Below are 13,910 nucleotides of genomic sequence, written 5' to 3'. Positions count from 1 at the left end.
AGCCTTGAGTGCTTCTAAGTGGGTAAGGTGGGTGCATCCTAGCTCCTTCCGGTTCTAGTCTCATCTTTCCTTTGAATTGATCTTCAAAAGGTTCCCCCCCACCTCCATGCCCCAACATGCACACACACACACAGGCTTACATGTTTTTTAAGGTCTGACCAACCTGAAATTAGTGACCACAAAGGAAGTGGCAGTCATGAAAAGAAAACTGGGTGCAATGTGTCCTATGTTTAACCTTCCAGAATGCTGGGTGCGTTTTGCTTTGCACAGTGCTGGGCACAAAGAGGAAGGCGTTGGTGCTAGTCTGGGCATCCTTTTGCAGGTGTGTTTTACTGGGAGTGATCTGAGGCTGAGAGGCTCAGAGGCATGAAGGCAGGGAGAGGTAGAGATGGGCAGAGGGAAGCAGGACCATGACTGGAAGCAGCTTTCCTGGTGTTGTTCTCAATGTTCTAGACATCTCTACTCAACAGAAAGGCAGTGATTGCAGAGAGAGGACTTGCCTCATGGAGCACAATTCCCCATTGCTTTCTCTAACCATAACTATTTCTGTGGAAGATCATTGGAATGGACTTTAAATGCAGTTTTTAGTCCTTCCATATTCCCAAGGGAAATGTTAACACATTTCATCTCATTCCAGTTTCAAAGGCTCAAAAACTGTATCTGTCTATGTGATGTAGATGCTGTTACTAGTTCCTGGCTGATGTAAATGGAGACATGGATGGGAACATAAGCATCTTTTACAAGTAGGACTCCTGGAGTAAGAGTTGGGGAAAAATAAAATTAGCTGAGTGTTTGAATACTTGCTCTTTACAAACAAAATAATATTTCCCCCAGGGCTTAGCCCCATGGAAGCTCTGGTTTTAGTCCACGAGATAATTTCTTCTTGAGAATTCTATTCTTTGTTCATTAACCTTTAATAAATTCATCATTCTTTATTCATTTAAGTTTTGGCTCCTTTAAGAAAAAAAAAAAAGTGCTTTTGTTACATTCAGAGCAGCCCTTGTCAGCCAGGAATGAAAACAGATCCATGTTTTCTGTGGAGACCTTTTATTGACAGCAGCTCTGGATCACAAATGTATTTGAGAAACAGCTGGGCAGTTGGTTGGCAAAATTCTTTTCCACGAGGACACACTTGTAAATAAAAACGTCTCCGCATGGATAATCTGACTTGAAATCACACAGATTTTGGTCTGACAAATCCACATGACTTTGGAGTAAGTGGGTGGATCCACTCTTTTAAAACTTCCTTTTTCCTCCTCGCTCCTAAAGTCTAAACCATCGTGGCGGGAGGCCAAGTGAGTAGAAAGAAGTCAAAAGTTGAAAATAAGGAGGTTTAATTCATCCAGAGGCATGTTCCGCTTTATCCCAAACAGCCTGGCTCTTCCAGCCAGAGTCAGCACAGCTAGTATTATAAACAGCAAACCACTAGGAACAATCTTGCCTAGGAAATCCCATGGACAGAGGAGCCTGGTGGGCTACTGTCCATAGGGTTGCAAAGAGTCGGACATGACTAAAGCTACTGAGCACACAAGAGGAACAATAACCCAACCAAGACTGTATTAGCTAATTAATTAATCAAGATTGTAATGAAAAAGTGGTGCTGGACACAGTAAAATCTTAAAGAGGTAGAATGCTTAAGGCCTGGAATCTTACCATTACTTTTTCAGGTTAACATAAAGTTTACAGATGAGTCAGTTCACTTTGAAACTTACTCCTTGTACAGGATATCAGGAGTTCCGCTGGCTCAGTCTATGCCATCGAGGGGCTCCTGGTCTGGTTAGAAAGCCAGACAAATAGATGATGCTGGAAAGAATTTGGAGAGGGCAGAGATAGAGCTGTGCACAGGAATTTGAGGTGCAAAGACAGGGAGAGGTTAAAGGGGTGGGGCCATTGGGCGGGGTCAATGTGGGCCCAAGGCAGGAGGCACCCTCAGTTCAGTGTTTAGCCTGAGCAAAAGCAGTGTGGAGAGACCAGCTTTGGGAAATTGGGGGCCTAAGGCATCATAGGAATGAACAGAGGTGAGGTTAAATAGGTGGCCCATTAAAAGGAGTTTCTCGCTTATCTCAGGGATGATAGAGGAGCACAGAACAGTTTTAAGCATGAGAATTGTATGAGATAAGAACACCCTCTGGCTCCCTCAACAAAGCCAAACCTCCAAACTGGTGAGGAGGGCTGCTGGAGCCTTTAGCCCTAACTGTAAGCAACTAGAGTCGCCTGAAGGGGATGTGGATTTGGGGACACAAATCCAAAGAGGTGTCTAGCAAGTGCTCAGACATGCTACACCAGGGGCTGGTATAACCCCAGTTACAAATTTGAGCAAAATAAACCTCTTTTACAGAATAGCTGAACCCAGGAGCATGGATGAGATCACTCACAGGAGTCAAGGGAAGTAGACTCAGGACCGAGTTTTGTGTTCAACATTCCAGAGGTAGAGGGAAGAGGGAAGCCAGGCCAGGACCAGAGAGCCCTGTGAGTACCCAGGGGGCTGAGATTCCCTTGTGCCAAACACAGAGGACCAGAAGTGGGGGGAGGGCAGGGACAGCCAGACTGAAGGGAGGCAGGACCGCTGGGAGCTGAGAATGCAGAGAGCAAAGGAGTCTGCCCTTTGAAGAATCCAGCATCTACCAGGATGTATTCATATGCTCTGGCTGCCGTGACAAAGTACCACCTGGTCGTCTGACCAACAGAAATTTTTTTGGTCATAGTTTTGTAGGCTAGAAGGCTGAGATCAAGACGCCGGTTTCTCCCAAGGCCTCTCCCCTTGGTTTGGTCTTCCCTCTGTGTGTATCTACATCCTAACTCCACTGTCTTATAAGAACACCAGTTATATTGGATGAGGGCTCACCTTAATGACCTTGCTTTAACTTAAGTACAGGTTTGAAGGCCAAATACAGTCCCGATCAGAGGTTCTTGAGGTTAGGATTTGAACAGATGACTTTGGGGAGGACAGAAGTCAGCCCATAACAGGGGAGGAGAGGGATTTTAGGTTAGCTAGAGGGGATTACAAGATGGGGGAGGACTTTTCCCTTAGGATGGGAGAGACTTGAGGCAGCTCCCAGGTCTCTCAGGTAAAGCTCTCAAGAGGGGCTGAGATGGAAGAGCAACCAGGAGGGAGTGGGACCAAGGATACAGGGAGATGGGAAGGGTGGATGTGGAGAGCTATTTAGCACAGGGGTGGTTGTCAATCTTGAGCTGATTCCATCAGGAATGAATGGCAGTACTTCGGGCACCTGACATCTCTGATGCTGGCCGCATCACTGCTCATCCATCATGCAAAACCTCCCCTCTTTAGAGCTTTAGGGGACCATGGGGGTGGGCAAGTGTCAGGAGAGGCAGAACACTGAGAATATTCATGCCTGGTTCCTTCCGTTTTCTTCATCTCATAGGAGACAAGGTTTTTGCTGAAGACAAGGAAGCAGGGATTCAGTTGCCAGTGAATGAGAGTCAGAAAAGGAGGGTCAGGGAGGGAGTGGACCAAGACCATCTCCAAGGACTAATGATCAACAGCAAGAGACACACTGAGTTTGGAGTCCACGGATTTGAATGGCTCTAAACCATGTGGCGAAACACAGTTCCATGAGAAGGGAGGGCCCTGCACTCTGCAGGCCATCAGAGTGTATCTGGTCTGCTCTGTACTTGAAGATGGACCTTATTTGCCTGGAGCAACTGTGGCTCCCAGGGAGAATCTGATCTTTGATTTTGCAGGTTTCTTTTCTGCACAGGCTCCAACAGAGTGGTCTAGGCATCCTTGGTTAAGATCCTGTCTCCTCTGTGTGTCTCTGTCAGTCAGTTAACCACGGTTCTAGCTCTGATAGGTGGGGAGCTATGCCAGACTCTACAGATAGGGATGAAAATCTGGGGCCCTGAAGAATTGTTATGGATTCCTTATCTACACAGAGACATGATTAAAGACATGATACACCCTCTCCTTGACACTTGTCTAGGTCTCCCTGCATGGCAGCCACCAAAAAAGAGGACATTCAATCAGTCCACACTGTTGGGAAGAGAGTTTGGAGTGTGAAGATTCACAGGAGAAATAATCCCCTGTTTGGGAATATGTCACCTTTTGTTTCCCCGGTAAATGACCAAGAATGTCGAAAGGATATAGGAGTTATAATTCCTGCTACAGCCTAAGGATTTTCATACACAATTTCATCAAATCTACAGTCTACAATCCTAGGAAGATAGTATTATGATCACTCAGCAGATAAAGAGGGCAGAGTCTGAGTATAATAAATTCTCTCAGGATCTGTAGCTGATAAATGGCATTTCAGATTCCAGTGCCTGTGCTTTTTCTACTATGTTACACAGAGGAAGTTAGACAGGCAAGGAAGCAGACCAGGTGAATTAGGTGTAGGCAGCTGAGTCTGGGAGGTGTTCACCTAGTCTGACCGCTGTAGGACCTTCACCACTGGTGGGACAGCCAGATGGACTCCTTTGAATTGATAGGTAGTGTCCAGGTTGAAGATATAAAAAAATATGTCTGTTCTGCTCTTTCTCTCTTTTTTTTTTTTTAAGAGCTGAGAGTTCCATTTATTATTTATGTATTTATTTTTGGCTGCGCTGGATCTCTGTGGCTCTGTGCGGGTTTTCTCTAGTTGTGGCGAGCAGGGTTACTCTTCATTGTGGTGGCTGGGCTTCTCATTGCTGTGGCTTCTCTTGTTGTGGGGCATAGGTTCTAGGGTGTGTGGGCTTCAGTAGCTGCAGTACATCGGCTCAGCAGTGTGGTGCACACAAGCTTAGCTGCTCTGCAGCATGTGGAATTTTCCCAGACCAGAGATGGAACCTATGTCCCCTTCTTTGGCAGGTGGATTCTTATCCAGTGCACCACTGGGGAAGTCCTCTGCTCTGTTTCTGAGTTCTAACATGCTGATGGGGGAGCTGGCATAGTCGGGAAGCACTGGATGTTTGACTGCTTCCAGTCCCAGTATTTCTAAGTGAATGAATGAGTTTCCAGACTCCCCATGGACTGTCCCTGCACCAGCTTTTATGGAGACTCCACATATCTTTGCAGCCTCCTCTGGGGCTGTTTTGGCCTTGGCGTTGAGGGCCAGCCCAGTCCCTGCAAAGTTAATTGCCGCCACATACAGTAAAAAAAAAATGGGGCTTTTTCGGTGGCTCAGACGGTAAAGAACCCACCTGTAATACAGAAGACCTGGGTTCGATCCCGTTTTACATATAAGAAAACAGAGATTAGGTGACCTGTCCAGAGCAATGGATGGTAAGTTTTCCAGAGAGGACCCTCAGCCAACTCAGGGCCTGACCCTTTAGCTTCTGTGGTACCCTGTTTCCCCATGTCGTTTCTGCTTTGGGATGTTGAGAGATGAAGGGAGGTGACTATGTATAAAATAGATAACTGATGAGAACCTATTGCATAGCACAGGGAACTCTACTCAATGCTCTTTGGTGACCTGAAATGGGGAGGAAATCTAAAAAGGGGAATATATGTATATGTATGGCTGATTCACTTTGCTGTACAGCAGAAACCAACACAATATTTTAAAGCAACTTTACTCCAATAAATTTTTTAAATTAAAAAAGAAAAAGGAGGAAGGCCTCACAGACATGATGGATCAATTAAAGAGGAAAATGCAACCATCCCAAAAGATTCTAAAAGCAGATAGACTGAAAAAAATCCAACACTTAGGCCTGAAGAATTGTGCCAGGTGCTCTCAAGGAGGACCCCAGCTCTCCCTAGGGAGGTGGTCTCTGCACTTCAGCCTCACGGTTGACTGGTGACTTCCCAAGCCCAGAGATGCCCTGGTTATGTACGTGTGCGTGCTCAGTCACTTCAGTTGTGTCTCTTGTGACTATGGACTATAGTCCGCCTGGCTCCTCTGTCCATGGGGATTCTCCAGGCAAGAATACTGCAGTGGGTTGACATGCCCTCTTCCAGAGGATCTTCCTGACCCAGAAACGTGTGTGAACTATTTGGGTAGAGACCAGTGGTGGCCTGCCAGAACCATTATCCAGCCTGGCAGCCTTAAACTAACTGAGAAGCAATTGACCAGGAAACCCTGAGGCAAACGACATTGCTTGTCCTTCTGTTGTCTTCTCAGTCTTTGTGGGGAATGAGGTCAAGAAAAGGAGATCTAATTCCACTCTGAGTCTCAGACACGGTAAAGTCAGAACAAAACTACAGCAGCAAAAACGTTGCTTCAGTCCCATAAAATCCGTCCCGGCCCCAGTGAAGAGTTTCAAGTGGACAAGAGCTTCAAGAGGCCCGCCTGCTCTGTTTTTCTCTGTGGCCGCCGCCATCTCCCCTTCCTTCCTGCCCAGTGGCGGTGGCGGGTGGCCGGGCTCCAGCCGCGCAGTCCCCACCAGGCGGAGCGAGTGCCTCTGGGATAATCTGGAGCTTGGGATGCTCAGAGATGCTCAGGGATGCTCCGGGCAGAGGCTCCATCCCGCTCAGCTCGCCCACTGCTGGAAGGTTCTCCCCTTCGACTTCACTCAAGGCAAGAAGTAGCTGGCAAAGGGGAGGATTTTCAGCACAGTGCACAGGGAATTAAACCTCTCTGAACAATAACGCTGGTCCATGGAGTGTAAAAGCTGGGACAGTGCTGGCGTTCCCTAGGCAACGGGCTGAAAATGTTCGCTCCTTACAAAATCTTTGAATTGGCCAGGCTTTCTTTCCTGACGGTCCCAGTGGCTGAGCTCCGGAAAAATAAGGAAGGCTGTGGATGGGATTTGGTGAGTGCCATGAGATCCCTACCCCTGCAAGTCAGGGCTGCTTTCCTTGTGTTTGGATTCGGATTAGAAAAACAAGCTAGCAGACCATGACTGCTGACACAAATAAATCCCTAACCGGACTGGTAAACACTGGAAATTCATCTTTGCAGTAAAAGGGAAAAAACAAAGCAGAACTATTTGCCTCCTCTCCTGGTAACATCCATGGCTGTGATGGAAAACTGTTATCCCTAAGAAAGATGCCTGGTGAGCATGTGGGTTTTTCCAAGCTGGTTTTCTACTTTAACTCAGGAGTCTCTCTTGCACAGACGCGCAGAGCAACGGCACGACCTGGCTGTGTGTGTGTGTGTGTGTGTGTGCGCGCGCGGGCGCGCGTTCTGCATGCAGTCTTCCCTAATAACTATAGCGCAACTTCCTCTTTGCTTTGCCAGACTTAATCTCAACAATGAGACATTATGTGTAAACTTCTTGTCTGTTTGCTTTTTTCAGTTCTAGGGAAAATCCGAACCGCAGTGGGCAGTGCCCAACTTCTTATGGCCCAGAAATTCTACCAGTTCAGAGAACTGTGTGAAGAAAACCTGGTAGGTATCTTTCCCTATCAATACTAGTTTTCCCTGCTCCTCCCCATGAGAAGACCATGTGGTCAGACCAGTCCAACTAAAGTAGAACCAAGCCAGGGCTCATTGGACTCTCTTAACCTGAAAGAGAGAATTTTCTAATTAATCATATATTTCCTGCTTTTCTTAAAAATATTTATCTTTTAAAATAATGAAAAATATTAAATAATCTTTGAAGAATCCAATCAAGTTAAAACTCCATTTCCTTTTTTTTTTTTTTCTGGTTGCTGAAGATTTTCTATTTTCCTGGCCTCCTGATTTTATTATTCTTACCCAATTGGAGCAGTCTGATATTTCAAAAATAATATTTCAGAAAAAAATCATTTTGGATAACGAGTTTCTTTCTGAAGTAGCCATTGGGGCCTTTTTCCTTATCAGAGTACTCTGTTTTAATTCAAGAACTGGAGGTGGAATGTGTCAGAAAGTGTAGGTTTGATCTCCATGAGAACAATGAATCATTCATCTTTCTTGGACACACCGAAATGAAATAAAGCAGAACAAACAGACAAAACCAGTATTAGCAGCAACAACATTTTTAAAAAACTGTCAGCAAAATGCAAGGCCAAGAACTTCCTCACATTTTTTTTTTTTTAATTCTGCCATCTCCACAAGTGTCATTCCACAAAAATAGCTTTTATTGGCCAATTAATGATCAAGCTGCATCTGTGTGCTCAGTCGCTCAGTTGCGTCCAACTCTTTGCGACCCTATAGACTGTAGCCTGCCAGGCTTCTCTGTCCATGAGATTCTCCAGGCAAGAATACTGGAGTGGATAGCCATTTCCTCCTCCAGAGGATACCCCCAACCCAGGGATGGAAACTGCATCTAAAATAAAGAAAATGAAAAGCAATTCTTTTAATCTTCTGGAAAGTTCAAAACACAATCATTTGTGATCTGATTGACCAAAACTATGATTTTTTTTTTTAGCATTCTAACCACATCTTGTTGTTAACAAGGACAAATACAGACTGAATGGGATTTGTCTAGATAAGACTCAACCAAGAATAGATATAAAGTCTGCACAAGTCAGTGCTCTTGTTCCCCTTCACCAGCCTTTTCTTTCTGAAACCTCTTTCCTGCCTCCTCACCCCCACCTCCCACACATATAGTTTGTTTTCCCCTTCCTCAGCAAAAATGACCTGGCCCGTCTTTCACCTTCTCAGAAATTCTATTCTGAATTATGAGATAATATATATTAGTAAATGTATTGATCAGTGATTTAACAAATATTTTATTGAGCTTCACTATGTGTTAGGTACAGAATTCCTTCTAAATTGTAAACTTGCTCACATGTCACAGATCTTAATTCATATTAAATTCATATTATTCTTTAACTCTTTAAATTAAAAAGTTCATATAAAGCCATATTTCTCAAACTGGCCTTCCTTATCTTTCTCATCCTCTGTCACCTCTGGCCTCCAAGTGACCTGGTTCAGACTGAAGCAGGTTTTGCAACTACTTTTGCTGGGTGTCACAGGAGCCACTGATTAAGAGACTGGCTGAGCACCCAAGCTCTTTCTCTCTGCTTCCCCATTCACCCCTTGGATGATGAGGGGGCAAAGAGATTCTTGGTGGGAAAGGAACAAATTTCCCATGTTACTGCAGAGTTAAATGCTATCAGTCTATGTATTAATGCACTAACACAGTTTAACAACAGGGCTTGGGACCTAGAAGGCTTTAATGAACTTCAGGTATAAGCAATTTAGCTTTTTTTTTTTTTTTTGCAATTTAGCTTTTAATTACAAATAAGATAAGGTAATATATTGTGAGATCATAAAACTCCAGTTGACAAGTACTTTGTCAAAGTTATTATCTGTCTATTCTGAACCTAGATATTAAGAAACATTCGAGTTTACTATATCAAAATGCTACAGAGAAGCCCTCTTGTCAATTCAGGTGTCACTGGAATAGAGTTTAACAGTGAACCAAATACTTACAAATTTTAGAATTTAATTATTCCAATGAACTATGGGTAATTTTTAAAGTATAAGTTTATAAATACATTCTTGTATTTATTTTGAAATCAGACCAGTAATACTCATCCATCAAAAGGCTAAAAAGTATTTTTTCCAGTCTATTAACTTTGATGGTCACTGACCCTGTGCTTTCTGAAATTCTGATGCTGTCATTTCTTTAGGGTTGTTTTAAAAGTAAGAACGGGCCTCAAGTTATTATATGGCATGAGATTTCACAGTCTTTCCAATTGCCTGGGATACCCAGAGGTAACCAAATGGAACCTCAATAGAAACCTCTGATAAGTATGAGCCCCACCTATCTGCCCATGAATACCTTTAGCTATTGTTGCCGGTAGTAATACCTTCAGTCTCTTAGTTATGGTTTTTCTGTCTCAGATCATATAAATTCGTGGTTCCTACTCTAGTGCTTGTCAGGGATATGTGAATGAGGGCAAAGAAAGTCAATCTACACATCAAAGAATGTTTAATATTATCTAGCAAATGCACAGAAATCTATGTGTACATACAGACAAGTGTTCTCATGTTTGCTGTATTGTGTTATGGTCAATTTAAAACCAATTCATTTCCAAATGATTATGTCCTAGTACTTATATGATAAAATGACTTCCGATATTAGAAATATCTTAATTGTTAAGCACACAATACTTTGAAAATTTAATTCTTTTATTACTTATCACTTGTTTGCTCTATTATTTCACTCAATGTAAGTATTAAAATGAATCTTATTTAGATTCCTTATCTGTTCTCTGAGTATGTTGGATGCCATGGAGTCAAATACTGACTCTAATAACAATAGACTGTATTTTTTGTAATATGGTATTTTCATTTAAATATAGTTTTAAATGCATTTTGGCGTATAGCACACATTCTGGGTTTTTTCCAAATGTTTAGACTCCCCACCATACCATACTGATAGATGCTGTATTACAAAAGAATTTTACCTTGGCATTGAGAATCACTGACTCAAATGTGCATAAAATGACTGTATAAAATTATGGTTTGTAGTGGAATCTTTTTTTTTTTTAAAGCCAAATTCATAGAGAGAGTATAAAAGTGGGAGGGGGTGTTGGTAGAATGATAAATATTTTCAGCTATAAAATGAATGAGGTCTGAAGATCTAATTAGAACATGGTGACTACGGTTGATAACACTGTATTGTCTAACTGAGCTTTGCTAAGAAAAAATAGAAGATAAATGTTCTCACACACACACACAAAAGGATAAAGATGTGATGTGAAGATGTGCTGCTTAACTCGATGGGGAAGTCCTTACTCAAGGTGTGTCTATATCAAATCATCACACGGTACATTCTAAATATCTTATAATCTTATTTGTCAATTCGTTCTTAATAAAGGTGAATATATAGAGGTATATATAATGTATGCATGTATGCTCGGTCACTCAGTAGTGTCCGACTCTTTCAGACCCAATGGACTGTAGCCCGCCAAGCTTCTATGTCCATGGGATTCTCCAGGCAAGAATACTGGAGTGGATTCTCATGCCCTCCTCCAGGAGATCTTCCCCATCCAGGGATCGAACCCTTGTCTCTTATGTCTACTGCCGAGGCAGGTGGGTTCTTTACCGCTAGTGCCACCTAGGAAGCCCCATAAAACATATATACATATACCTATAAAATATAAAATAAATAAATAAAAGTACCATCAGTGAGGAGGGCATAGCAACCCACTCCAGTATTCTTGCCCAGAGAATCCCCATGGACAGAGGAGCCTGGCAGGCTACAATCCATGGTGTCACAAAGAGTCGGACACGACTGAGCGACTAAGCACAGCATAGCACCATCAGTAACTTCACTTTTCTCTCCTATCTGAAAACTAAAAGGAACTCATCCTCCTTTTGTTATTTGAAGTATTTGAAAATGCCGCGTTGATCCTGGGCTTGTCACAAACATCGCTTCTAAAGCGTGACTGTTTTTCTTTCTCTTGCACAGAATCCCAATGCTCATCCAAGGCCCACCTCTCAGGATCTGGCAGGGTTCTGGGACATGCTGCAGTTGTCCATAGAGAACATTAGTATGAAATTTGATGAACTTCATCAGTTAAAGGCCAATAATTGGAAACAGATGGATCCTCTTGACAAGAAGGTAGAACAATGTAGATTTTGTATGGTTCATTTAAAAACCTGCACAAACACTGGACAGTCTAAATAGGCTTCTGCTCTCAGTCTTGTTGTTTACAATGTGAAATGGAGCTGAAATCATATTAATTTCATTGTAATGACAATGTTTACATAGTAATCATTTGGGATATTATCTGTAATATGTTTCAGGCATATTTTTAAAGAAAAACCTGTCTGTGAATTGGAAAATGGGAAATGTGGCTTTTTTTTTTTTGTTAATTAAACTTTAAGTTAAACCATTTTAGTCACTGGAAGGAACTGCCTCCATTTTGCTTTTTAAACTAAAATAAATGACATCTTCAGTGCACGATTACATAGAGCAAGAGTACAACTTCCTTACACCCCTAGAATGTGTTTCCGAGAAAATAGGAAGCCCTGCAAACTAACCGACTTTGATAATCATTTCATAAATATAGTAATAAAGAAACCACTGTTGTTCAAGTCTAAAAATATAAACACCGTAGAGTTTCACAGTAATCATAAATGTTGGGATCTTTTTTAAAAAAAAAAAAAGGTTTTACCTTTGGTTGATTTGCCTTGGGGAGTATTGCTCACTGGGTTCCTCATGCAAGAGCTTAGAAATAAAGACTCAAATTCTTTTACTTGAATTAATAAACTGCAGTTTTCACATTTGACTACAGTGGCTCCACCAGGCTTGCCCAGGTATCCAATGTCCACCCTCTTAGGCTGCCCGGAGATGCATGACATTTTTAACCCTTTGCTTTCCTACAGCCTGAGGTCAAATGATTCTGAGAGGTTCAACTTCTGAAGTCAGGCACAGCCATTTCTGTGATGCCTCTTCCTGATCCTTTCACCTATCAGTCCAGTCCATTCTGCTGCTGCCCATCATAATATCAAAGTTCTTGGAGTCCCTGGGCTCCCAGGAGAAATCTAATGCTAAGGGCGGGTGCATAACTGAAGGGGCCACCACTCTCATCACTGTCCCTCATCTCTAATTCTGTCACCATCCACCTGGCGGGTTTTGGTATGAAACATCAAAGTACCATTGATGCCTGTGTGGCTTCTCACTGGGGTAGCCAAACATTTGCATTCATTCTAGTTTTCTTTAATCTGGGTTTAAAACTGTCTGGTAAACAAGCTTTTAAATTGGTCTGGTTTTAAGAAAACATTACAGATGTACACACATTACTGGTAACTGATTTTCTAGAGCTAACCATCTAATTACTTTTTCATCAATTTTTTAAAATTGTTGTTAAAAAAATAAACTATGCAAGGAAAGGAAAATATGACTAAAACATTTTCAACAATCGTACTTTCAAAAGTATCTACTGAGTGTCCCAATCATGAAGATTTTAAATGTCCAAAAGGACTGAAGCTAAGGATTGATATATGGTACCTAGTGACAGTTATACTATAAATCATTATTAACTTGATTTCTAAATCTTCATGCATGGTATCTGTGATCAGAGCTTTGCATCACCCCATGAACTGGAGGGGAAACAATGAACAAACGCAATCAGAGTTGGTGGAATACGGTTTGCACTCTGTGCTTCCTTTTTTTTATCCACACGAGACTCCACCTTAAACAACCGGCGGGCAACTCCACTGCAATAAGGGTAACTAGGCACTCCACGAAGGCCAGCAAAGGAGGAACACAGAGAGTGCCCTTTGGAGAATCATGGAATCCATATTTTAAGATACTTCTCACATTTAGGTTTATGAGAATTTAAGGTATTTTATTAAAAGATGAAATCATCAGATTCACATGGACCTTTTTGCAGCCTGAAAACTCACTATCTTTTTCCTAAAAATCCTTTGTGATTTAGATTCCCTTTCCCACTGTACTTTTTTTTTTCCAGTCCAAGTTATGAATGACTTGTTTTTGCAGTGGCATTTAAAAATAGCCCACCGGTTTCTAGTTTGCTGCTGCCCCGGGCGTGGGGGAGGGGAGCAGGAATGGCCTCTTTCAGTCTTGTGTTCAGTTGTCATGGCGCAATGTCTGTCCCTATGACGAAACAGCCTTCCGGGCCACCAAGGTCACCCCGAGGCCCCTAATTCGTGATGGTCCAGCAGGATGTTTTAGGAGCTGACTCCATACCCCCAAGGGTAGGAACTCCCTCCAGGGTGACCCTGCCGAGTACACCTCTGTGTGTCTGTGTGTGATGTGTAAATGGGTGTAACTCACTGGGACACCAGCAAAGCTAAACGAACACAGTTTTAACAATTGCTTCTTCCTCGTTTGGCTGTTTAGGTTTGGGTGGGATCGGGGGAGAGGGCAGGGATGTTTTTAAACTCTGAACCCAGATGGTACCACACGCTGCCTCCCTGCTTAGAGGGGATGCAGAATCTAAGAGGCGACCGCTGCCCTCTCCTTCCCATCTCTGGCATCCGAAAGAGTCTGGAGCCTCCAGAGAAAAACCACAGTAAATGTGCTGGAAGCTGCAGCCTTTAGGTGAAGTGGGGGCGAGGGGCGGGGGCGGGAGCTGGTTAGATTTTAAATACCCATATCCTTCCCTTGGAGAGACTAGTTCTGCC

The 13,910-nt window shown here is 42.9% G+C and overlaps 1 protein-coding gene across 1 annotated transcript in view; it reads left to right on the top strand.

Moving 5' to 3' along the window:
- LOC129636029 (disks large-associated protein 1-like) overlaps positions 1 to 11,882 on the top strand; it is a gene marked incomplete at its 5' end in the record, with an annotated part of 52,982 nt that extends 41,100 nt beyond the window's left edge. Inside the window, 2 exons of the mRNA XM_055559304.1 lie at positions 7,177 to 7,268; positions 11,227 to 11,882. Of these exons, the coding sequence (XP_055415279.1) occupies positions 7,177 to 7,268; positions 11,227 to 11,445 (311 nt within the window). The remainder of the gene's footprint in view (positions 1 to 7,176; positions 7,269 to 11,226) is intronic.
- Between the last annotated feature and the right edge of the window lie 2,028 nt (positions 11,883 to 13,910).

The sequence above is a fragment of the Bubalus kerabau genome, chromosome 21 (assembly GCF_029407905.1).
Source record: "Bubalus kerabau isolate K-KA32 ecotype Philippines breed swamp buffalo chromosome 21, PCC_UOA_SB_1v2, whole genome shotgun sequence".
Lineage (NCBI taxonomy): Eukaryota > Metazoa > Chordata > Mammalia > Artiodactyla > Bovidae > Bubalus > Bubalus kerabau.
The sequence above is the reverse complement of the archived record's forward strand: the minus strand, read 5'-3'. Positions and strand labels throughout refer to the sequence as shown.